The sequence below is a fragment of the Aquila chrysaetos genome, chromosome 20, assembly GCF_900496995.4.
Source record: "Aquila chrysaetos chrysaetos chromosome 20, bAquChr1.4, whole genome shotgun sequence".
NCBI classification, from domain to species: domain Eukaryota; kingdom Metazoa; phylum Chordata; class Aves; order Accipitriformes; family Accipitridae; genus Aquila; species Aquila chrysaetos.
The window spans coordinates 12,109,906-12,136,995 of record NC_044023.1 but is presented as its reverse complement, the minus strand read 5'-3'; the positions used below and the strand labels follow the sequence as shown (position 1 = coordinate 12,136,995).

Here is a 27,090-nt window from a genome sequence, read left to right as displayed (position 1 = left end):
ACACTGGACACCAGGCTCCAGGAATAATGATCTCTGCCACTTTGGAGCGTAACTGACACCTGCTGTCACAATCTTGCATGAAAAAAAATTCACGCTCCAAATATCCAACAAGCGGTGAAGGAGAAATATAAGGAGAGGAAGCCTAAGAGAAGATGCAGGGCTTCTTCCTTCTTCGCAAGGGTCTCAGCAGTATAGGAGCAGCAAAGATGGGGTGGGGGTGGAGGGCAGGAAAGAGAAAACACTCACTCAAGAAGCTGTGTTACCTGTACATTTTTTTACTCAGATGGCAGCTGAGGCTCTGCAAACTGAACTTCATCTTTGGCAATTTCCTATCGACATCTCTACTCATCTTTTTTTTCCCCAGGCTCGGATACCTGAGCTGATGATCAGAGCAACAGCAGCAACAAACTGCTCCTGGGCTCTAGGAAACAGCAAAGGAAAGGGACTGCCTGAAAGGCAGGTGGGACCACAATCCCAACACACACCATCACCAAGAAGTTTGTAGACATTCATCACGGAGTAAGCTAAAATCAAACCCAACATGGCAGGACAGAGGAGTTCCTGCTTCAAGGCTACACGACAAACTAATGTCTGTCCCCAGAGACTACCAGAGACTGAGAGTTAGGCAAGCCAGTACTGAAGTGCGATGACATGCAAGAGGTATATTTTCAGCTAATAATCAAGCAGTCCCTCATTTGGAGGTACTGGATGGCCTTAGAGTGCCACTTTGTCCTTGTTGGGCTGCAAAACAGCCGCAATGCACCTGGCCAACATTAGCTGGAGATGTTACATTTATGATTTTATGGCTGATTTTTTCCCCCTACCCTCCATCAATTGAGTTCACTGTCTGAACGATCACATCTGTTTATGTTCCACAGACACCTGCATATCTTGAGATGACAGCAACTCCCTGAATGCTGTAATCAGTTATTTCTCAACAGAGGAATTGCCAATTTGGTAAATAAAGCTCATTATAAAAAAACATGGAAATGTATTACAGTTGCCTAACAGAGAAAATTGTCCAGTGCCGCCAAATAATCAGTCCTGGCATCATAGTCCCCCCCAATTTAGGGCAGCTGAAATAATGACATGCAAATTACTCATGCCAAGGCAACACTGGATAGGGGCAAGAGGAAAATGAGGAAGAGACAAAATAGGTACTTTTCTCTTCAGACCAACAATAATTTTAAAATCTAGTCAGGGATAGACCTTGGTGCTCCAAATTTCTGCATGCAGAGTCAGAAGTTTTGTGGCTCTGTAGAATCTGGCTATCCCAAGCAGATCCAAAAGCCGGCATGGCAGTAGCAGAAAAGCCCACCCAGTACTGCTACAAACAGATCTGAGGGCACCAAGTGGTTTGGAAAACTTGCCCTTTCTCCCTTAGAACAGCAAGTTTGACCTGCACAGTGATAAAAAGCTGGAATTTCTACAAGATCTGAGACTAACAGAGATGAGCCATGGGTAAGCAAACATTGCTTCTGAGGAGGAAGGGGATTGTGGCATCAGCTCTCCACAAGAAGGAAAGGCATTTTGTTGCTTTAATGAAGATGTAAAGCACTAAGTTGCTGCCTAAAGAAAAAGGAGACGAAGCAGAATATAATACAGAAAACAATTCTCAGCCCCCCTCATCCATTTTCATAAACACTACATTAAACTCTGACATGACCTCCAAAAATCCATGTTCACATTCTTCAGAAGCTGTCAGATACAGTCAGAGAGGACATGAGCAGCTAACACTGCCAGAGGAGAAGCTTTAGCCAGAGAAGGGGAATCAAGTTACCAAGTTAGACCTGCTCCCCTGGTTTGCTGACAGGTCTTTTGCAAACCTGCTGCACCTACCTCTATGAGGATGAAACACCAGATGCACACAGATCCCACTGCCCCTCGGCTCTGCAAGGAGAGGGCTCAAAACAGAGCACAAGGCTGAAAGGGATGGTGGTTTATGGCAGGCAAAGCAGGAACTGCACACAAGAGCAAAGAAAGATCACTTGGGCTCTGCATTCAGAAAGCAAAAGGTTTTTCAGAATGATTCACCAACACCAGTTCCCCTCAGCCAGGACTTTGTACTCTTCCAAGTACTTTCAAATAAGCCAAAGTCATTCAGCCCAGGACCAAAATGAACAAGTTTTGTGATTTATAAACTGTGACTTGAAATATTTCTATTCCTCACACTTGTTTGGAGTTTTTGTTGGCATGGGTAGTAGGCAGAAAACAGCAATTTACAAACTCATGGGACTGAAAGTATCTCACATCACACAGTGACCATTAAACACTTTATTGTTTAGGAGGGAACCTTGGAAGGGAAGAAACGCGCCTGCTGGTGTAACCAATGGGAGCATGCTAGGAACAGTAAATCCTAACAAGCTAATCAGGGTTACTTCCAAACACTTCGGACCCCTTTCTCCAGAACAAACGGACAAAGATAACAGCTCTTGAAACTCAGATGTGGATTGGTGAAACCAAAGCTAGCACAGGGTGAACCAGCCTCGTGTTGGGCAAGACTCCAAGCTACAAGCTGTGCTGGAGGCTCCTGGGGTCAACATGATTCTTTACATTGCAATACAATAAAAAAGGAAACGATAGCGTCCCCCTCTCCCGGGACCCTCCTCCCAACTCTGGGAACATCCACTGAGACTGTTACATGCAGGCAATTAGAAGAGGAATCATGTCATTGTCTTGGACCGCGAAGGGCAGAAGGCACCAGTTTTGGTCAGTGTCTATCCAGAAGGATGCTGGGGCTTCCAAGGGCATCTGTGGTCCCTGTCCTCTGCTCTTTGGTGGCTGATGTTTATCCAGAATTAACTAACAGCTCCTGGAAGAAAAGGGAGACAAAGAAAAAGGCAGCAAGTTAGTTATGCAGCTGTTGAGATGGGACTGTTTCCTTCAGAAATGAAGGAGTAATGTTAGCAGGGTGAAAATCCCACAGAAAAATCATCAGGTTTTGCCTGCTGTAAAACACAAGACACTCAAGGGGACAGAGGACTATAGAAGCAAGACAGCAGGTCATGATATCAAAGGCGAGACTGATTCTGTGAACAAGAACATATGGTCAGTGGCAAAGGATTAGAGTTTATAAATCTGATGGCCTACAGCAGAAGAGAAAGGCCATGGTCTCAGGTAAGCCTCAGAGCAGCTGGGTCACAGGAGTACATGTAGTTCCATGCTAAGTCCCAGCCTCAGCAGGACAAGGGAGCACTTTGATTAGCTGCCATCAAACACGCACACACTGCTCACTCATCCTGGAACAGGATCAACGTAAGAGTGAGCACTAGAGAGGGGAGAAGAAAGAGAGGGACTTGGAGACTGCCCCAACTCATGACATGTTTGACAGCTTTTACCCTATTAAGAGCCAAACCATCCTAAAATTCAAAGCAAAATCATGCCTGCTTTGTCCCCACAGCAACCTCCTGTTTTCTAAGTGATACATCCTCAGATCCTGCAGGTATCCATGTATGAGCTGTGGATTTCCAAGGGGTAGAACAAACAGGATGCTTTCAACCTTTTTAGGATGGAGATTGCAGAGCATGCTATGGTCTCTTCCTAGTTTTATCTTATCAACCCTATAAAGTCAAAGAAATCAAACCAACAATGCCATCAGCAGTGGATGAGAACGCACCTGCCACCAGCTGTAACATCTCTCCCTCTGAGGATCTGGGGTATCTGTGTTGGACCCTACTTCAAAACCTGGGTAATCAGCTCTCATGCATCAGCAATGGCATCTTTGTAACAATGCACTGCTGGTGTAGCTACACCAACAGCAGAATTGCATTGGGTGAGCCTGTCAACGTGCTACTTTTTTCTCATGCTCTGCATAGGTGCAGTTCCATTTTGCAGAGTAGACACTACTTACCCATGTTAAGAGGACACTGCTGAAGCCAACTACAGAAAGACAACTGAATAGTTAGCTGCATGTGGTCTCACCAGCCATTTTTACTAGGGCTGGATTTGAGCTCAGTTCTACTTTCTAGACACTAGCCTTTCTGAGAAGAGAAGCTGTGCTTCTTTGAATGTGAATCAGAAAGGAGAACACCACAAAATAATGACACTAGTGCACTTGGCAATACCTGTCAGAAGGTGAGGATGTCGTTTGGGCTAGTTCTGCCTAGCAGGCTGAAATTCACTGCCTAACACCTGCAAGGTCAGCATATTCAGTCTACATTGACCATGCATCTCCAAAGACAACCCCATCTCTAACAACAATGAACTGGAAAAGCTTCAAAGGACTCAAGAATAAAGAGAAAATTGTTTGCCAAATTATTTAGACAAAGCTTATCCAGAAATCTGACAAATAAACCATCAATATTACTTGACTGACTCTAATTTCCCAGGTAATTTTTCTCATTATTAGTGACTTAAAAGTTTTACATGAAGCAATACATTTTAAAAACTCCAGTAGCACTCTCACAACTTGTAATGAGCGAAGCAGCAACAACTGGCAATCAATTTTGCAATAAAGTAATTTGCTGTATTCACACTGTAACACTTCAGTGAAGTGTCAAGGAATGCTACATTTCGTGAAACAGTCACTGATGTGGCCACTCTGTGGTTAACCCTTATGGAAGACAGTAAAACCTTTTTCTTTAAGGTCATTTTAAAGAATACCATAGTTACACAATTTCATGTTCAAAATCATAACTACATATTATTACTCATTTCAGGAGAAAATGCAAACAGCCAGCACTTAACCTCAATCAAATCTTTCCAGCCTAACCTACCCACATACCAGGGACGCATTCAGCTGGAGGCTCACAAGAATTCCTTGTGCAAAAACATCAGGTTCCATCTCACTCTGGATGACTAAACTTTCTCAAAATCTTTTGCACAGTGAGCACTGGACCCAGAACTGATGGGCTGCCAGGCAGGCCAGACACCAATGTCCTGCTGCACAGCTCTCACCAAGGGAAGCCTCTGCGAACAAAGGATGCAGGTAACGATACCGTCGATCAGCTCACGCTGCTCCCAGTAGTGGCCTGATACAATTACATCGAAGACCAGCCTGTGCTGGATGGAGCAAGTAATTAATGTCCCCTCCCTCATCAGGGGCATGGAGTGCTCATGAAGGTTATCGGGTTGGCATTTCTTGGGAGCTGAAGCACTCCCAGTACACAACAGCCTGCACAGAGGGATGACTTTCCCAGCTGTTTCAGGTTTTACCTGCTCAGATGTCAATCCAGATCTTACAGCATTTGCCATGCCAGTATAGACCACTACCATCCTGAACCCTCTAATATTGCTAAGGTTCAATTTACAAAGAAAGTGAAACCAGAGTACAGTCTCTGGCTGGCTACGAACCCATGCTCCTCTGATCTTCTGCAGAACATGCCGTGTGGTGCAGGCACAATTCACAGCTAATGCCGGAGGCCAGAGGTCTCCTCTGCCAGCTACTGCAGAGCATCACACACCCGTTGCATGCTGCACAGTGGAAGCTCTGTAGGCCTCGTGGTCTGTTAGCCCATCATATAAGTCTATGCTTGTTAGAATACACATGTAATTGTTTTCACTGTTCCTAGGCCATCAGTTTATAAACCTGTGGCTAACTACTTAAAAGCACAGTTACATCAATTTCATGCCTCACATGCTGTGTAATAGCATGGAAGGATGCCGTACCTCTAAGACTAAACCCACGCTTTGCTAAGCTAACCATTTACACCAGCATTTTAATTCCACCTAGCATTGCAACCGTGCCAATACAGATTTGGCACCCCTTCATTTCCTTCCAACCTGGAATCCTCCCTGCAAGATGCCACCAGGTTGCTACAACACTTACCTTGAGCAGAAGGAGCCAGGAAAGGGAAGGAGAAGCCTTACCTCTCCTACATGCCCTCATTGCATATGCACCAGACAAGTTGCGTATGCAACAAGTCCAGGCAGCTTGCAATCACAAGCTGTTACCACACAACAGGATACTCCCAATTAATTGGGTTGAGGCTCAGCCTGACAAAGTTCAGTGCCTCATCACAAAATAACTGCCCCACGGTTGGCATTAGCTGGTCTCTGCTGCAGTTTTAGCAGAACAACAACTCAGGCAACAAGCAGCCTTGAAGAGTGCACCGCACACTCACTCTAATGAGAGGGGACGGTGCCCTTCTTGCACAGGGAGGGCAGATTCTTTTTAATGCCACTGCCAATGCAATGTCAGGTGGACACCAGGTTCCAGTCTTGATGAGCTCCAGCCCAGCGCCTCTACAAACAAAATACAGTGTCCATATAAAGGGGTCCATACAAAGGCAATTCCTCACAGCTGTGGCTGCAGCACAAACAGGAATGGCAATCTGTTCAGTCCTGACAGCAAATCCAGCCGGAGGGCACGCAGCACTCTCCTCCACACCTCTCCTGGCAAGCGGGACCTTGAGCCACTAACCCATGCTCTTCCACCACCATGAGACCCGGCTTGGGAATTAACAGCAGTCAAAATTGGCTGGCTGCTCAGCTGACACAGCCCACCACTTTGCAGCACCTGTGGGGAAGCCAGTAGCTTTCCAGTTCTGGTTCCAGTTGAGTGAGGAGAAAGGGTCGAGCTCTGCAAGTAGATCCACTCCACAAATCTCACTCCTGCTGAGAAGGGAGTCCAGTCAATGCCCAACACAGTCCTTCTCCCATAACAGAAAGCTGAGGCCTTGGTAGGAGCATCAGGGCAAGCAAGTCTCAGCAAGATTTTCTAGGGCACCGCTCTCTTGTCTTCCTCCTGTTCTTTCTTTTTCAGTCTGCATCCCAGCATAGGAGCTCAGGGCTGCCTGGCGAGTCCACAGCATCCTCTCTGCCTCCCGCAGTCGCTGGCTAGCTCTGCGCCTCAGCTCTCGGCCTCGCCGGAGGCTCACAGCCAGTGGAGGAATCTCCCTCCGTGAAATCCCAGACCCTGAAGAACTTCCTCCCTGTTTGCCAGAGATGCTGTTTGCCAAGCCTCAGCTGTGCTAAGACATATTTATTTAACCAGCCTTTAGTCTCACAGGGTAAACCCTGCAAGTTTCCTCCAGCGAGTGCCTTACCTTTGTTCTAATATTCCCTTAAGCAGTTGCACCACTGTGCTCACACATATGGGCACTGTGTAGCTATGAAGAAATCAGAAAGCAGATCCCCGTGATAAATGACTTGGTGCATTTGGAGTGTCAGTGACAAAGTAGAAATTAATCTCCATAGTTCCTAGTTCCCTGCTGCATGCAGGCAGCTCTCAAAACCAGAATACCTGTTGGCACATAGCAGACTTCAGTAACGTGACCACACAACTTTTTCATCTCAGTTAGTCTGGAAAGAGGCACTAACTAAATACAAAAATCCTGACCTGTCCTAAGATGGGTGTTCAAGGCCTTTCCACCGGATAAAGCATTTGTTGTGGGGCTATTAGCACCCCAAAGCGCTGCAAGCGACATTTGAGTCACTTTGGTTTGATGTATGCTGTAGGTATTTTTTGGTTATGTGCAATTTGTTCTGTTACATTCAGGGTATTGGCTATTTTGTGGAGCAGCTGTGCTGACTAATGGATCACAGCACTTCTGTGCCATATAGTTATTGCACAGAAAAGCCTCTCTGTCTCTCTCATCCTTCAGGAGTCCAACAGTTGCTGTCCTTGGGTTAGGAATAAGAAGGGGCAGGAGTATGCCTGGCAGCAACAAAAAACATTAATTCAAAAAGCTATGAAGAGAGTTTTGTTTTCCCTCTTCTCTGTACTGGTGTTAATAGCTTTGCAAAGCAGAGAAGTTCACCCAATGACTTCTTGGCTACTTCCCCAGATGGTGTCTTCAAAGCTGGCTTGACAGCAGAAAAGACGCCTTTCAAAAAACTCACCAGACGCATTATCAGAACACCCCAGAAAGTGCTTTCACGTGGAAGTCCCCTGGTCTACATACCCCACCAACAGAGTGCAAGAAACAGAAACAGTCTTTCTGGTTTCCTCTCCCCCCTCCTCACTCTCCTTTGATTCACAAGAGCTGACACGCTGTTTGCTTTGCTCTGCCTTGAGAGCTTCCCCATTGCTCTACATCACCCGAATACGAAGTTATTTACTAGCACAACTAATCTCTAGCTGTTCTGAAACTCACCTGTTTGTTCATGCATTATAACATTGATTTCCTCCATACAATTGTTCTGATCATTGTTCTAACTCACAGAGAGCTCCCGTCATTAGCCTTGCTTAACAGGAAATGTTTTGCCACTGACTGAGCAGCTCTGCAGTTACTAGACTGCACAAAAAATCATCCCGGTTGGGGGGCTGCGTCTCCCTGCTGAGCTGGTAGCCCCAGACATCGCAGTAGGGAACAACGCTCAATGCTTTTGATTTTGGACATGGGCTAGAAAATACCGGGGCCGGGAGGAACAAACACCGCTCTACAAAGGGCCACTGCTGAAAGGATGGCTGTTAATTAATCGGCATACAAACTGAGGGCAGTTTTTGTTCAATCAATGTTAATGGCATTTAATCTCGTTCTCACCATTAAGAAAAGCCAACAGGCCAAGCTGATGTTGCTAGTGCCTGACATGCAGATTCCACCCACGTTTGGGAGGCAAGGCAGGAGGAGAAAAGTGATGGAAAGAAAGGAAATAACCCTTCTTCACCCCTTCTGCATCACTGCACAATTTCATCGGGTCTGTTCCATTATTTAAACAATTTTTGTTTTCCAATAACATTACAGAGGAGCTCAAAGGATGAATATCAGACATGGAGCATTTCACTACTAGTTATTCTTGCTCTCCTGGGTACTAGCTTAGAGCTTTGCTAACCTACGCTGCCCTGGCTATTGTGCTTCTGTGAAGGACTGAAATACAGAAAATCACTTATGTGAAGTGGTGTCTGCTTTTTAGTCCCAGGCTGGTCCCAACAGACCTGCCAGTGCCCCTCAATATGACCTACAACTGCTGACTGCCACCTTCCATCAGCTCCGCCAAAGTCTTTCTCCTCACCTTGCTACTGACCACAACTCCACACCAAAGCATGCTGAAGTCTGTCTTCCTCTGACGTCTTATAACACAAAGTAGGATTTGCTATTAAACAACCTCTGACTAAATTTGCATTGTAAGTCAGTGCATGTTTGAAGCCTGAACTTCCCAGGTAAACCACTAGGGCATCCGCCAGCAGTTTGGCTCTGATCTGGGGACTGTGCCACTATCTGCCCAGTCACCTGCTTGGGAAACAGGAACGATCCTCTCGCCTCTGCAGGAATCAAGCCTGGGGGCAGAGGGGCAGCTTTTGTAGCACAGGAAGCCCAAAGTGGTGGATTTCATGACTACTGGCTTATTGCTTCTGCAAGTGCCTTGCGTTTTTCCAAATCAGTATCAACAACAATAATCATCAAGACCGGGCTCTGTCGGCACCTCTCCCCTGTGGCAGCACACAACACTTGCCCAAAGCCAATGCTGCAGTTTATCATAGATTTTCTTTATCCCTCGACAAATGTTAGTCCCATTGCCTCTCACCGCATAAAGTGGACATATCGCAAGTGCCGTGAAGGACTGGCTGAGTTTTAAGTGGTCTGAAATGGCTCCACTAGACTTGGTCAAGATTGCTTTAAAATCATTTCCCATTAGGACTGTGACCCTCTCTCTTTACAGTCAGCATAATGACTCTACCTCAGGGGAAGATAATTACATCCCACTATCTATACACATCAGAAAGTATACACTACAAACACTACCGTGCCTTTCTGGAATGAACAAGAGAAGGCAATGCAGGAGGAAAAGGAGATAACACTGGATGCCCCTCCATCCCACAACTGGAGTCACCCCAAGCATTTCGCAAACTCATGGATTAGCCCCTGGGAGGGATAAAGGGATCCAGAAGGCACAGAATGTTTCTAAAGCAGAACAACGACAACTTGTACAAATCCAGCTCTGGTTTTGTGAGGATTAAAATGAACTTCAACCAACTGTGAATATCCGTTTCCAGAGCCAAAAGAAATGGAAAACCACTTACTGATGCAACAGCATTTCATTATTTCAAACCCTAAGCCCAATGCTTCCAAAAATTAAGGACAGGCAACAGTAATGTTATTGCTGCGGGACATCGGCTGCAGGGGTTTAACTGCTAAAGTGCCAAACCATGCTCTGAGCACAATGTAATAAAACACTATACACAAATAAAGGCAACTTCTCCATATTCTCATTCCTGCTCTTGCTACCAGCCCCCAGGATAATCGGTGGGAAAATAAAAGGAAAAAATAATCCCAGAAGCCAAGAGACTTTGGATTAAGTTGTATAAATGACCTGTTACCTCCTAACACAAGGAAGAAAGAAATGCAATAAATACCTGCAAAGCCATTCCAGTATTTCGGATTAAATGGATTACAGAAATGGAAAGTACATGATGCAAGATGTTATAAAACAAGACGCCAGGAAAGTGCAGGAATTTGAATCAGGCTGGCAAATGATCCCTGCAGACTATTGAGGAAAATTAATAGAGAGAAGGGGTAGAGAAGGGATACAGTAAGAATACTGACTGATGAACACTGCTGTTAGGACATGGAAATTCAGGATGTCAGACTTCCACTTAAATCTACTTCAGTCCTGGAACAAAAATAGCAAATCCTACTGTTAAAAAGCATTGGAAGTAGAAAAGTCAGATATGCCAAGCCTCATTTCAGGATAGGTTTCCCCTGTGCATCCCTCAGGATTGAAGTTTGTGACTTTAATTATTCCTGGAACATTGTGTATATAAGGGATTCAATACAGGGATTACTAGCAGGATCCTTGTTATAAGTGCCACTTCTCAAACAAATTACGCTTCACTGGATGTCAGTAACATACACAGGAAAACAAGTTAGATAAAGGCAGCAGGGCAGCAAGATACAGACCTGGTGCAAGGAAATTTCATGAGGTCACCCAGAAAAATAAAGACACTTAGAACATAAACTCCTACAACATTTCTAATTCCACAGCGCATTAAAGCTTCGCATGACCCAGACACAGTATACCTTCAATACACCGGTGACTCCACACAAGTCTGAGACCAAGCCTAGCTGAAACATGCTTTCTTGTGAAGAAATGCCATCGAGGTGGGGGTGGAGGAAAAGAGAGACAGGTGATAGAAAGAGCAACCCCAGTTGTCCTCTGAACTCCTAGAGATTACCCCATCCCATCCCTTGCCTCTGACTGTTCAGAGCCAAACACGGATGGATGGGAGAAGCCAGGGAGAGAGGATGTAATTTGGTTTGGAGGCAGATACAGCAGCTCCTTGGCTGCAGGGCTTCTTCACAAGCTGATCCCAACTTTACATACAGCATTTTGCCTTTCCAGATCTCATCCTGGAACAGATTATTAACCTGCACTAGTTCTAACAAACACGTCTTTAACTCCAGGAATTTTCATGAAGATGGAAGCACAGGAAAGTCCAGTCCTTGGGTAGAGTGCAAGGAGCTGCTGAAAACACTTCACAACCCCTCAGCTACGGCACTGTGCCTTTGAGATGGGACCTTAATAGCTGTTGTTAAATTCTCAACCTGGGGATTTCACCTGCCACTTGCCAGCGTTACTAAACCCTGCAGTTTTCCCATGCGCTACAGGAAGGTAAGCACTGCCTGGAGGGCATGAGCCAGAGTCCTAGGCTCTGTTGTCAGACTCCTCCCAACTTCACCTAGCAGCTGTAGATAAATCCCCATCTCGGTTTCCCTTTCTGTACACAAGAGTAATGCTACTTACAAACCACACAGAGGTACAATAATTATTCACCAGCAGAAGATGCTAAAGAAATGCAAAAAAATATCACACAGTTCTCAAGGGATCCATCCCTCTGTACAATTTGCATTTAGGCTTCAGGGGAATTCTAGTACTTTACCTTGTCCCTTTCTGCCTTGCTTTAGCAGGCTCCTGCACTGGATAAAGAGGTTTCCTCTCCAGGTCGGGGTAGCATGTCCACATTTAAAGTATGGCTCACTTCTGTCTAGTCCAGCTTCATATACCAAGCACACAGGCAGGAAGAGACTTCTCCAGATACCCTTTTTGTATGCCTAATTCTATTTCTGCTCAGTGATACAGTGAAATTCTACGCAGAAGCATTATGAGCTTGACTGGCTTTATTTGTTTAACAGTTCACATTTTCATTAAGCTGTTGCTATTCGGCAGCCAGTAATTTTATTTGTGTGATAGCCGTATTCATCTCGCCTGTATGGGTGTAGATGTCGCTCTCCTTTTCTTCTGGCTGAAGAGGCAAAAATCAGCAACGAGAGAGCCAAGAGAGGACTGAGAATTCTCATGTCTGTTTGCAGATAGATGTGGGATATAACTTCTACCTGTTTTTGTGAAACACCTCCCATACACTAGCATCACAATAAAGAGCCTACAGGTAAATTAAAAAAAAAAAAAATTACTGGGAGGCTACCTCCACTGCCCAGACACAAAACCAGAAATTGAAATATCTTTCAGCAGAATCAGCCCATTTGACTCAGCACTGCAACTCTTCTGCACCAGCAGCTTAATGCTGACCCAGCATTTACGGTATTTGAGTATCAGATTTTAAAGAATTAATTACATGTCTAACTCTTGCCAGTCTTTAAGTATCTTGAAATATCTGGTCCCAGGAGCTGCAAGATCTGATTAGATCACAAGGAAGAGAAGTCTGGTTGGTTGGCGCGCACCAAGCCCCAATTAGACAATCCTCTACCAAGTTCAGGCAACCAGACAGAAAAATAACTGGCGTTTTGAAACGTTAATGACCTGAACTGAGACAGTCAAATGATTCAACCACACCTCTTAGATAGAGGTTTCAGAAGTCACCCAAGAAACCCTAAGCATTTCACTCTGCCACTCCCTTTTTACAACATCAAGGAGCCGAGGAGCCGGAAAGCCCTGCCTGCTGCGTGAGCACTGGGTAGGGAATCCACAGTCCTGGCAGGAGGGCGCTGGGTGTTCCCGCCGAGCATGACACACGGACTGGAACGGAGAGGCTGTGGACGGATTGGGAGGCCATGGAGACGTTCAGTCATGCGATTACATGCTGATGCCCGACCACAGGCACACCCAGTCAGCAACCTGCGTGAAGCTGCATGCTCAGCCCTGAACGCAGAAGCCATCATAGTCAGTATCTCAGGAAGATGGATTTGTTCTGAGCAACTGCCCACCGGCACCCAATATAACCAATGCAATAAGAGAACAGCAGATAAGATGCCCTACAACCTGAAACATGGATCTGAGCAAACAAAGGGAGAATGGTGAACACCAGGAGATGCATCTTTATTTCTCAATCAATGTCTCCTCCTGCATAAATTCCAAATCCTTCTTTCAAGATTAAAAACCTTTACCAAGTGAAAAACAAGCTCAGCATTTCTCTAGCTCCTTCCTGTCCCTTTCCCTCTTCAGAGGGCACCCTGGTAGAATACCAGATGCTGGAATAAGCCACAAAAGCCTCCTAAATAATTATCTCCCATCTCCTCCACTGCAAATTTATAGTTCTGCATCTGTGTCAGGACAGAGACCTGCTTCCATCTGTCTTACAAAGAGGACCTAAAGGTGGAATGTTTAACGGGAGCATTTGAAAACGTATTAAGAGACTGGAAAAGAAAGCGACAGTTTATAAGTGTGCTGTTCACTTGTCTTGTGGACGCTGCTCAAGTGGAGGGGGAGCTTTCTTTTTTTTAAATATGACAAATTATGCTGGTCCCATCTTGTAATTTCCCTCACCGTGCAGCATGTCTGTTCATGATAGATACCAGTGCAGCTGCTTAGGTGTCCATTTATCTGCTAGAAAAGTATTGTCTATTTGGAACCAACTCATCCTAAAACAGTAGCCCCAGAGGCAGAGAAAGAAAAGGGAGGGGGAAAGAGAGATGAGGGAGCTGTAGACTGGGAATATGTCCATGCTTCTGCGGCAAAGGTTCTGGCAAACAGCAGGCATCATATTTAGTTTTAGCTACATCCTCTCTTCCCCCCTCCTAGACCATTCTTTTCTAGTGTCACTCAACACCTCTTTACACCCTCTTCCCACAAAGACCTTACCACTAACATACACTTAATTTCACACTTGCGACCTGTGGAAACAAAGCAAGCCCACAGCCTTCTTCCGCAGGTCTGTGCCAGCGCAGAGGAGCTCTCGGGTCCCGAACTGAACAGTTTGCAGTTTAAGACAGATAACATTTAAAAGAAAAACAAAACACATAAAGGAAGGAAAAAGAGAGACAGAAAAGGGGAGAGAGAAAGAGAAGGACCAAAAAAAAAGGCAATCAAAGGGTATTTACATTTTGTGTTTAAAGAGACTTTGAGCAGGAACTCGCCAATTTTCTGTAACCAGGATTAGAACAGAACAAACTTAAACACTTTGCCCTTCTGCAGAGCCCTACGAGCTGAATTTCACTCTCTGCAAAATGGCCAATATAGAAAGAAGCTCATAAATCCCTGTGACGTAAGTAACTTCACATTACTCTTGGGGAAACAGAGGCAGGGACAGATTCATTAATCCAAGTAAATGAATCTGTGAAGCAGTCTGGATTTCTGAATCCCCATAATGTCCCACACAAGAAACAGCACCCAGGGCCCAGCAATCTCCATGCAACACTGGCTGGCACAAGCAAAGCAAGACACTTGAACGGATGAGAATGTTTTTAGAAAGGAAAAGTACAGTCATTAAACCACACCTGCCCTAGTCATGTAGCATGTGTTCTTATTAAAAGATGTTTTATTAATTTAAAATACCTTCCACCATTTCACTCACTGCATTGTTAATACCAAAGACCAAGGTCACATCTATAAGAAGCTGCCTCAGAAACCTGCTGAGTAGCAGAGAGCTGCAAAACCTGTCTGAACAGGTGGGTACATATTCCAGCGGCTCAGCACTGCCAGGGTTAGCCTGCTGGTAATACCCAAGCTAGCAAGGTTAGAGCTGGCTTTGATATGTCATCATTATTCTGCAGCCTAGGCATATCCTGAGAGGATGTTGCTGCAGGCTGGTACTCTGCCTCTGGCTTATCAAATACAACTTCCATGTGTGTGCAGAGGAAACCTAGGTCTTTTAAAGCTGTTTAGACAGTTATATGTACACAGAGAGCTTTGTAAGACTTTTATGTTAAAGAATTGTTAGAATCAGCACTGAATTAAAGACTTGACTTTTAAGATAAGGAACTGGCCCTTAAAAATGTCTTTTTTTTTTTTTTGTGGGGTAGGGTTTCTTTGTTTGTTTTGAAAATAATGAAATTCCACACGTAAGATGGTATCAGTCAGTTGAGCTTAAATTGTAAAAGGTAGTCGTCATTACTGTGACTTAAAACTGAGACTTACATTCAGAAAGCTCAATACTTACTGTCTCCCAAAATTTAAGTTCACAGAAAGACTGGCTGCTCCTGCAGGTGGAAGGCTAATCCTACTACCATCTCTTATCCACAACAGGTCCACAGCTACATTCTCACACATGAATGGTCCTCAGTGGATCTGCTGACAGCCACCAAAGCACCACCCCGGATGATGCTGACCAAAGGCCTCCAAGCACGAGGCTCTGAATTATGCAAACTGGGTCCAGCCCCACTGACACCAGCCAGCCTTAGCTTTTCAACCAGCCTGGGAAGGAAACACAGGCATGTAAGCACACATACACACCCCCTAGCCCACCCAGCACGGTGGGGGGGGGACAGGCCAGCCACTTGATTTGCAGAGAGCTTTTCCATTTGTCCCCCTCTACTTAATGCAGTGTTCGAACAGACAAACCGCTCCCCTTTCATCTGCTCTGTGGTGGCCATTTCTCCAGAGCTGCCCATCATTTCCTTATCAAGCAGTAAAAACGTAGCATCACTAGAGACACAGCTCAGCCTTGCTGAGATTTCACTCTCTCAGCAGGTTGTAAATGCCCCTATAATGTTGGCTTTTTTAATCTTGTGTTATTATTACCCGCGGCTGCCATTCAGTCTACAGAGAATAAAGCGCCAAGGCTTTCAGGACGCACACAATGGCTCTGTGCATTTGCCAGCGGTTGGACAAACAATACCTCTGTGTTTCAGCTTTATTGGAAACCTTTCTGTTGTGGGAGTCTGACTGCATGTGTCCCTCCGCTCAGGCAATGCAGAGGTGCGAGCATGTGCCTACAAATTCATTGGTGATTTTCAGGAGCACGTGCCTCCACGGCTGCCTATAGAACCAACATGAAAGCGTGCGGGCAGCTGCCTGTGAGCCTATGGAAGGACAGAGATACAGGCCTGCAGAGCCAGTATTCTCTATAGATCAACCAGGGAGTACAAAGCTGAACAGGGCCCCTCCGTGAATAATTACGTTCATCTCTGCGTAAACGGTGTTGCCGGCTCATATAGAAGTCTGATGACGTATGACATAACTATGAAAATGTCAAAGCTCTACTTCCCCGAATCACGTTCTTACACGAAATCTTGGCTTCCACTTAGAACTAAAGAGCCTGAGATCCTCCTGTTTGCAAGGAAGGCTTGAAAAGCGGAACAACTGAAAAAGCATAAATTAGAATGCAGGGCTCTTCTAATTTGGGGAGACTGATTGTTTTGGTCGGTTTGTTATTGCTTGCAGGGGACACTGCAGATGCGTGAACTCTCACAGAGTCGCAAATATTCCCTTACTCAAGAAAACGAGCCATGCTGCACATTCTTCACATATCCAAAACCCAAGAGAGAAGTCAGAAACTCCCCCAAAACCACAAGGTTGACTTGCAAAACTGTTTAGAAATGCACTGGGGTTATTTCATTTGCCTTCTGGTTTTAAGCACCTGAGTCACATTCTCATACCACTGCTGTCTAGGCAGGAGGGCTAGGTTATTTTATTTATTCCTTCTTTTTTCTTTTTTTTTTTAATAAAAAAACAGAACTAAGATTCTCATGTACTTGTAAAACTTCAGGAACAACTCCACAAAACTAGGGCAATAGAAAACATGCCAAATACTTCAAGGCTTGGCAGCAGTGGGTGCCTGCCTGTCTCTTCGTGGCAGGAGGAATAACTGTCTCAGCCAATGTTTCCGAGTAAGAATGTCTCATCCCGATAGCCTGTGTACATATAAAACACCTATGCTGTCAGCTCTCCAGGAAGAGACCTTGACATTTTGCAGAAAACCACATCCCCATCTCCCCTGAATATCAGCAGAAGGCAGAAAAACCTGGTAGATCTGAAAATGTAAGAATCAGGTGCTGCCTTCAGCAAGAATTAAAGTTAAAATGGAAGAGGCAGTGGTGAAATGAGCACAGGCCAAGTCACTGGACTTGCAGTACCAAGGAATCAACTTGAGGTTTCCCAGACCTGTGTCTGCAGCTGGCCCGTCCCACTCCCTCTCTCGTGAGACAAGAGAAGAGATATTTTGAACAGGAGGGAAGTGAGGCTTTGCTAGCTTAAAAAGAATAAATAAAAGGTGAATGGTTTCAGCACATACTGTATTATCATTGCAATATTATGTGCCTCATGCACCCACAGAGATAAACTGCAACCCGGTCTCTGAGCTCTAACTTTATGGTAACTGGGCTGGCATGGGAAGATGAGCTCTGCTCTCTGCGGACAGTCACTGGATTGCAATGTTCTCTTCCCAAAAAGAGTAATGAGGTGCCCTGAGAGCCTGTGGACATGTCAGAGAAACAGATGCTGTTAGACCCTTTGCAGGCCAAAGACAGATTAAGAATAACACAATACCAGCATAACAGTACCTTACCAACAGCCTTGCAAGTGCTAAGAAGTGGAAGTTGAGCGAAGGCTGTGACACCTGTCTGCATCACCGCCCTGCTATTACTGCCTTCCAACTTCCTGCACAATCCAAGTGTCCAAATGGCTTTGAAGCAAGAAAGAGCAAGACAGGCAGGTGAATCTGAACTCCGATCAACTGTCTGAAGAGACGGTATGAATACCTTATATTTCAGTAACACTTTTCATCCACAACATTTCCGAGACATCCATTCAACCTCAACACTCCAAACCACAGAAGTAATATCTGCCCAGGTAGAGATGGGCAAATAAACACAAGTTAAATGACTGTTCAAGGTCGTCCAAGGACTACGAGAGAGACACACACGTCTAGCAAGTAGATTACTCTTTCCTTTTGAAAGGCACACAGACACACACACACACGCACAGGGGATTGAAACTGCTTAGCCAGGTGTGGAGCCTGCTGTGATCAACACAGCTTCACTGAGCAGCGACTCTTCTCGCTGCTGTTTAGCTGGTGCTAAAACGTAAAAAACAAACCTTTATAACAAAATTCATTCAAACAGATGCAAATAGGGATGGGGGATTTTGCATCTGGGCTAAGTTACTACAATCTACACATCCTATTTGTCTGCTAGTTATTAAATTACCCACAAGCCATCAACAATTCAAGTCTCTCTCCGAGAGGCAGAGATTAACTAGGAATTGCTATGCAGAAATGCTGCTCATCTCTTCTCTAGTGAGATCAGCCTCATGATGAGTTGCGGACATTTGGGAACAAAGGTGAGCTTTCCTGCAAGAAATGAGAGGCACAGAAAGATGGGAAAATGCTGCTACGGGGAGAAGAGGATTTGCAAGGCAAGAATCTATCAGGAATGGTTTCACACACAGTGCAAACCACGGACTCTGATCAAATGCACTCATGTATCTGGAGCACAGGAAGCCGCACTTCTGTCCAAGCACTAATGCAAATGAGATTTTCAGTGAAAGACAATGAAGCTAGTATGTAAATATTAATTTAACAATCTAGTTGACACAGCCTCAGCTGATCTATAAATAGCTGGTTTATTAGCAGGTGATGCTGAAGGCAGCTATCCTGGTTCCTCTTCCCACAATCCCCTGTGCCATCTTGTTTTTATTGACCCCAGAGACACGATGATTCTTAACTGTATGCAGCTTACTTCTCCACCACTACCTGCAGAGTAGCTACAAACACTTGACAATACAATACATATTTATCAAGGCCCTTACACGACAAGGATCCTGCGGCACTACGCGCACAATGGCTCACAGTCGTCAATTAAAGAGAGCAAATGGTTTAGAAAAATAGAAAACTCATGCAGCTTTGCTTTTAAGGAGAAGGCGGCTGAGGAGCTGGTCACTCAGGTACCATCAAGCATTTAGGGAATGATTGACAAAGAGCCAGAGACAGGCACTGTCCATCCACATTTACACTGCACACTTTGCAAACTAAGCATCTAGGATAGCAACACCTTTAACAACTCTAGGCCACCAAAGAAGCATTTTGCCATCTCAAGGTGTCAAAATCCTGATCTCCCTCCACAGCTTTATTTCATCTGGAATTATTATTTTATAATGCATAATAAATCTTACCATTCTTTACTATCTCTTTGGGCCGCACATGCAGGAATCCCTTCTTTCACACAGGCATGAGACAGCTATTTAACAGCGGACAGCAACACCACACCAGAGTTTAGGGCCAGCAGTCAAGAATATTGTATCCTGGTAAAACTGCTGTGGCATTTGCATCAACACAAGAGAATTGCCCTGACTGCAGTTCGGCCAGCATCCATAGAAACCACGTGAATTATGATGTTTAAGGCTATTCACGTGGATTTGTATATATTCTCCAGAAGTCTTTTAAAGCCTCAGTCTTCCTCTTGCTGCAAAGAACAGTGACAACATACTTTACGGGTTGGGCTTGTAAATAGGCAGATTGAATTAGAGGAACAGAATGGACTTTGTTATCCCTCCCTCCCACTTGCTTCAAGTTTCTAAAGAAACCTTCTGAACACAAGAAGTTACTATGTTTCTCCCAGCCATATGATAAGCAGAAAGAAAAAATTAAAAACCACACAATCAACACTTTTTTTCCATAAGGTCCATCATATTCTTACAGCTTGCACAGTGGCAGGCTCTACAGTTTACCCCGACATGGAACCTGCTGTGCCGGGCACTGCATCAGCCCCGGCAAGGGCAGAGCCTGCACTTGTGATGGGGAAGCCGACACTGCAGCCGGAGCGTGCACGGAGGTGTACCTGAGCTCTGCTGGCAGAGTCCAGGTACGTACCCTGCACACAGCCTACCCCGCTGCTGCACCCTCACTTCTCAGCACTACCCAATCGATTAGGTGATAAGCTCGTCCAGAATACCGACTTGCACTGCCATGGCACGGCAGATAGGCTCTAAAAGATCACAGTGATCTGTGCCAATAGCAGTACGGTTCCCTGTGCAGCAGGCTTTGGATGCGGGACTGTTTCTTCATTTGTCTGAACAACAAATCTTTACAAATTTTGTTTTAAAAAGTTTTAAATACAAGGGTTAAACTGATATTTATATGATTGCAACCCTGTGATGGTCTTACAGTCTGGTTTTTAAGACCATGAGGGACTGTGGAAAGGAAACTTCTGCGATAAGTTCACTTACTAGACTGTCTTTTCCGACTGGACATACTTCTGTTTTCCAATATTTATGGAAATAAGATAGAGAAGTTTGACTTAGCAGAATAGAAACTTAAAATAAAGCCATGCTCAGAAACCCTGCGGATTTTAGCGAGAAGGGCTACACATTGTCAAATTGATCATAAAGAAAGAAATTTGTTGTCCTCATTAATCAACTAGGAAAAAACCTAGTATAGTAGTAGATTTGCAATCATCTTTACTATATTATTTACTCTAACAAAACTGTCATGAATCTAATAGCAACAGACTTAAGCAGCTCCAAGGAAAAACGGAAACATTTACATAGTTCAGTAAATGCAAGATGCTGCAACAAGGCATCAAAATAGCCTTCCCAGGAGAAATCCACACAGTTCCTGTCTCCTTTGATGTAAAGCTACATATAAACCTGCAGTGCTAAGTGACCCAAAAGAAGCTTGTTCTCTTTCTTCCCCAAACCTCTACATGCACCATTTCCTGCAGCTCCTGCAAAGTTGCTGCCTCCTTTGTCCGCTGTCTCCTTTCCATATCAGCATATCCACTGGACAGATCCTTGATTTCACAGCCCAGCCAGTTGTAATCCAGGAGCACTTACAAGCCAGGACTTGAAGAAAAGTTTAACTAAGTTTGGCTCTCTCTGAAGTAAATTTCGAGGAACCACAGCACAGATGAAATCCAACTTATCCAGAGTAATTCCTTCTTCACACTTGTTTAAACATGGTCACTCACTGAGGACAGACTGGCAGCCTTCTCTGTGGGTTGTAGGCTCCACTGCACTGCTAGGAACTGTGCTGAGACAAGTCCACATCACACGTCAGTGGAGATGGACTGCGCCCTTCAGCTCTGGGATGGAAAGATCAAACTGCTAGATAGGTTCTCTTTCTTGCCGGGTACACTGATTTTTATCAACGGGAAAAGCCAATTAAAGTTGATAAAGACACATTCTCTGCTGATTTTTCCTTACTGCCCACTGCTTGGTGCCAGTATAATGGATAATGCTCTGCCTGTGGGTGTATTTTCTACGATCTGTCAGTTCCGACAGCATTTTGGCACCTGGATAACTCAAGATCTATACTGAGGGTCCAGGAATGCACCATTTCTCAGTAGCTGATGGGTACATTTTTCAGCAGGGCTTCCCTAATTAAAGGGCTAGAAAGAGATGGGATCAGATTGATAGGTTTTGCAGTCAGATGTTTTACGCTTAGTTTGATGAATTATAAATCACCTTTTGCAACTTCTGGAACACGTGAGAAAAGCATGCAAGAGAAACTACAGCAATATGTCCAAAATATCACAATATAATTACTTATTTTCAAATTCCACCTCTGTCCCTATGGCAAGACTGTTAAAGACATACTCAAGAAAAGCAACGCTCATTGACCAAAAAAAAAAAAAACCAAAAAAGAAGAAAAAAGAAAACTGATGCTATGAAATGAGATGCTGCTCCTCTGGGGGTACTCCCACATGGAAGTGTTTTGCCCCAGACAGGACACAAAAGGTGCAGCCCTCCTCCTCCAAGCATCACCCTAGGCTGGGAACATCGCACTGGTACCGAGTGCCTCACACAGCTCAATTAGCAATCTCCCCTGCCAGACCAGCACAATGTTCTGCCTTGTCCTTGGCTGTCACAGCCTTGTCTCGGGGCTAGAGAAACCACTATCATATTTAATGCTTTGACTTTAATACCTGTAAAACTGTGTGAAGACAATGTATTCTGTACTGGCTTCATTGTCTCTGTCAGAGCCCCTTCCCTATATATAGTGAAACATAACTCCAGAGAGGCCAGTGGCAAGATCTTTCAGCATTACCACAGCTTGTTCTGGTCTTAACGGGATCTGCAAGTACTGAGCTCCTCTTGGCGGGGTGAGGGGAGAACAACAACAGCAGCAGCAGCGAACCCCTAAACCAGGATGTGAGAGCCCAGTATCACAAAGTGAAAGTTCACAAATTCCTTGCTGTCAGTGTGTTGTTCAGACCAATGTAGCCTTAAAGCTATAGCGAAGAAAGTCACAGAATAACCATCTGGAATGGGGAAAAAATATTTGTTGGCAATTTAAAACATGAAATGAAAGAAATACAATGCAGAGCAACCGGGATGCGAAAAGCATTTCCAGGCACTGAGAGGTTAAAACAATTATTTGAACAGCTGGGAAAATTAAAATGGTAAAATAATAGCTACCCTTCAAAATTCTACAGATGCAAAGAGACTCTTCAATGAATAACTGATAAAGGGGAAAAAACATTTTAAAAGAGAAACTGTTTCACGCATGAAGGTCATACAAGTAACAGCTCCTCTTAAGAACCTGGATTTTCAGACTTGGCAAAAGATGAAGTGGTGGGGGTAACAGCAGCCTTTTACCTCTAGGGAGCCAGGGTCAAATCCTGAATACTCTTAAGTTACACATGAAAGCGACTTTGGACATATCCTTTCCACGCTTTTTTGGAAACTGTTCCCCACCACAGCAAAAGCAAGGTTACATAAGGCCATGCCGCAATTGTTGCAGCAGTTTGTTTGCTTTCCCAAGGAATTCTCCCAGCACTGGCACAGCCTAGGTGGCTGCAGCAACTGGTGCAATCAGAGCAGCTAGTTCAGGCAATTTTACTACCCTGTTATCCAGGGCTCCCCCGTACACACAACCGCTCTGGTAAGAATGTGGTGGTACGTAATATTTCAGAAAAAAATGACAGTCTGTAATGAGCAGCTTGATTATTCAGGAAACATCTAAGAGGAAGAATAATGCCAGTCAGGATTGCCATGTATAAGCTGTGTTGTACACAATGCTGTTCATCAGGACAGGGTACACAGACAGACATATCCAGGGGACCCAAAGCTCCAGCAGAGCCATCTTCAGGGCAGAGAGGAGCTGAAAGAACACAGCCAGGGAAGGTCTATCTGCCACCTGGCTCCAGCTACCCTTCTTGTAGGCAATGAATCCTCTCTCTCTACTAGCTATTTTAAAACAAGAAACCAAAAATTTTCCGAAAGTAGAGAAAAAATTGACAACTGAATATGCAGCACTGCAGAGAAGAAATCAGCTGCACAGTGCCAACTCTTGTTTCCATTCCTCACCCACTTCAAATGCACAACCTCTTCCACATAAATACTGAGCAAACTGTTACAAGGGCAGCAACTGAACACACCTCATAAGAGTCCAAAAACATGGATCCTTTGGCAAAAAAAAGCAGAATCAGAACAGAAGGCCAAATCCATCCACCCCAGCAGTCAATTCTTCTATCATTCACACATATCATTTCCCCAGTCTCCAACTGGAAAGTCTTAACTACTACTTTTTTCATTAAGTCAAAGAAAGAAGTTAAACAGCATGAACACTGAGATCCTCCTACAAGAGGACTTCTTCAACCAAAAGGATTTGTTACTCCTGGATTATTAGAGCATTTCTGAAGAACTAAGATGTAGCCTCCTCAATCTCTCTCCAGAGTAGAGCCTACTTCAACCTACTCTGAACACAGTCATTGTACTTCTCCAGTTGACAATCACCTGGTATTGAGTCCTGATGCTGTCAGGTATCTCCTCTGATGGGTTAGGCTGCTCACTAGTCAATGATGCTAAAAGAAAACGTGAAGAAGATGAGCCTGCAGCCTCCCTTCCACTTCTTGCTGCAAACATCTTGAACACCCCCAGCTACACAGACCAGGTTTGACCACTTTAAGGATCAGACACATCTAACATGTTGCAGAAAGGAGTAGTTCTTACCCTGTGTCTATGCCAAACCAAAGTAGCCTGTGCCACAGGAAATAATACAGCTGACAGAAGTTTTCCAATAGAGGTCTTGACCTTCCCATGGTCCTGAGGGACCCTGTGACACATTTTTACAAGAGTCAGGATGCTGGTATTCTGCCAAACTACATACATTCTGTCTAAACTAAAATTATGACTCCAGCTTTAATTCAATATGCTCTCCTTCACTTCCAATCCTAATCTGCTGGCAAGAGCTGTTGGACCGGTAAGCACCTGCCTCTTTTTTGCCCTTTAGGTGACTACGTCACTGTGCTGCCTGAACAGATGCCAGCAGCTAGAGTTGCACAGCAAAACCATTTAGGAAATTCACCAGCTGGGTACATAACCTGCCTTCGCAGAGCTGCTACTTACACTGGGAAACGTGCAAATCCATCTCTGATACCTTGTCATGGTTGTGATAAGAACATGGAACTGGGGTATCCCAGCTTGTCCCTTCACCATACCAGCATGATGATCAGTCATCAGTCTTTTACTTGCCCAAGGCAAACAGTATTGAGCAAGGTTGATGTATATCTAGGTAATGTACTTTAGGATCCTTCAGGGTTAAAAAAAAAAAGGAACTGCACTAAATCTGACAGGATGAGAAAGAAGCTGAAGCAGAAAAAAAGTGTGAGGCTTACACAAGCACCCACACCTTTCTACCCTCCTTCCATGGAGTCTCTGAATCTTACCCACGTTTCCTGGAGTCAAACTCCCCTGTGCCAAGCAGCTTTCATGTTCAGTGAGGAGCACAGGGGGATGCAGAGGATTACTCTACATCCTTATGAGCTTCCAGTACTCAGAACCCAAAGACTTCTTTTGCTCCTCTGATCAGCCATGTTCAGATGCATATTTAAAAATAAGACAGACACTGAACTCTGTCTTGCCCCCTGAGGGAACTGGAGCCTCCTCTTTCCAAACCGCCAGTTCAGTGCTGCAGGGAATAGGCAGCCTGGTGTCAGCTCCAATACAGTTTTTAAAATGAAAGGAATGCAAACGAAGGGGACAGAAGAGAGGAGAGGAGGGAGAGAGAGGGTGCAGAGACACTGGAAGGAAGCAGGTGAAAAAATGAAGACAGAGGGGAAAGGAAAAATCTGAGCCCACACTCTAGAAAGAGGTGAGTAAATAAAGAGATAAAAGGAGAAGGAGGTAGCAAAACCAGGCAATAGCATATGTCCAGCTTGCTTGTACATACTACAAGAAAAATCCTATAGGTGGCCAGAACTGCTCATGCTAGGTAGTGAGGAAGATATCACTCACTTATAGTGATATCACTGAGCCACACATAGTTTTTCAAATATACATGAAATACCCACAGCTTGAGTTTCAATCACAGAACATCACAGAAGAGCCCTGGAACAATCCACCCTTGCCTACAGCTCAAACATTTACTATGCACTGTCCTGACTTAATGGAGACCCACCCCCATGCTAGCATGGCATTTGTAATGATCTTGAATTTGGCACACCACAAAACAAAATAAAACAAACCAAAAATACGATGGAGAAAATAACTTGGCAGTCCTATACAGCATTTGATTCTGGTACCAGAGGGTCAAAATGGGCATTCCTCAATCTTCATGTTTCTAGAGCCTGCCCAATACGGTTGGCAAATTTCTAGTGTTAAGCTTAAGAGAAGGATACCGGATAGTTAACCTCAGGAAAACAGTTTTGAAAACCTTAAGATATTGTTGGTCTATTAAAAAAAAAATTAAAAAAAAAAAACGAACTAATCAAGTGCACACCTAGAAGTAAACTTGCAAATAAGAAATGCCAAGTCAGAAATTAAAACGACAGGTTCTTATAGCTCTACAACATGCAATTCCAGAAGCTTGTCAAAACTTCAGTGACACTTGAGAAATTTGTGCCAAGAAAAAGAAATGTTTCCAACTGTTGATTCAGAGGCAATTATCAGGAAGAACACAAGCTTGCCTGAGGTGAAACACGCAGTGAGCTTACCATCCTGCTGCCAGGATGGACCAGGTACCATGGTCAAGTACAAATCAAAACTGATGAAGCCAAGGAAAGTACCAACAGAGAGAGCAAAGCAAGAACAAAGATGGAACAAGAACCAAGGATCATGAGGAAGAGCAGGCAGGACCCAGATGCACAGTTACAGCCTAGAGGTTTGTGGAGCAGCTCAGAGCCACTGAAGAAATTCCCTTACATACCTGTTTGGTGGGTCCAAACATCAGTCAGATCCAAACCTGCTGGGGAGATTAATTGCAGACAGCTACAGATAACGCACAATCCTTACAACCTTTTATCCACATGACAGTGTACTAGACTGCTGTGCTTCTCAAGGGAAGATGCCTACTTCAACCTTCAAGCACCACAACACTCCTACTGCTTTATGTTGTCCCTTAAGAAAAGCTTTTCATAGCAGCAATGAAAGCTTTTTGTACTGAACAGCTGGAACCAAAGTCAAAGCACAACCTGGCAGTTTTCTTGGCTGAACAGAGATGCCATTGAATCTGAGCATCACAGGCAAAAAGCCCATATTGACAAAGGTTTGAGACAGTGGTTCGAGATATTAAGAGTCAGAACTGCAATTTGCAGGATTTACAGGAAGAATATTTTGAACCTTATCCTTCTGCTACAGCTGGCATCCAGAGATTATCTCCCTTACTTCTCTCCTTTAAATAATTTTTTCCGTAACACCTATCAAAGCCACCATCTTCCCAGCAGGAGCGACCAGGACTTGCTGTCAGGTCTCCTCAGATGCTCGGATTAGCTAGCTCTCTTCTCCATGTGGGAACTCTCAGATCCCACAGCTTAGTGAAGCAAGGGTTTGGATCTGAGATGCAAGTTTCCATGAGGGGATTTCTGTTATCATAGCAGATCTGGTTCCAGACACAGCCACTGTGAACTACGTGACAGGATATGAATCCTCTTCTATATATTCCTGCTGTGTGATCTCACTCTCGATTTCTTCACACCCCCCTTTTCTCTATAGTATTGCAATACTTCATTGATTCAACACAATCGACAAGAGAGCATGAAGGCAGAGGCAGACTCTCAGACTGGAACAGCTGGTTTTCTTGATGGCATCATGTCCCAAAGAGAGGTAAGGAATCACAAGAAAAGAGACTGCTTATTCTCAACAGCAAACAACTCCACACTG

At 44.5% G+C, this 27,090-nt stretch overlaps 1 protein-coding gene across 3 annotated transcripts in view; it reads right to left on the bottom strand.

Annotated features, from left to right (window-relative positions):
• Positions 1-2,259: 2,259 nt before the first annotated feature.
• CHCHD6 (coiled-coil-helix-coiled-coil-helix domain containing 6) overlaps positions 2,260-27,090 on the bottom strand; it is a 117,089-nt gene continuing 92,258 nt past the window's right edge. For 2 of the 3 annotated variants that reach the window (XM_030043947.1, XM_030043948.1), the window contains one exon: positions 2,260-2,812. In XM_030043947.1, the coding sequence (XP_029899807.1) occupies positions 2,789-2,812 (24 nt within the window). In that variant the 3' untranslated portion in view covers positions 2,260-2,788. The remainder of the gene's footprint in view (positions 2,813-27,090) is intronic. The other variant, XM_041118627.1, reaches the window with a different exon arrangement.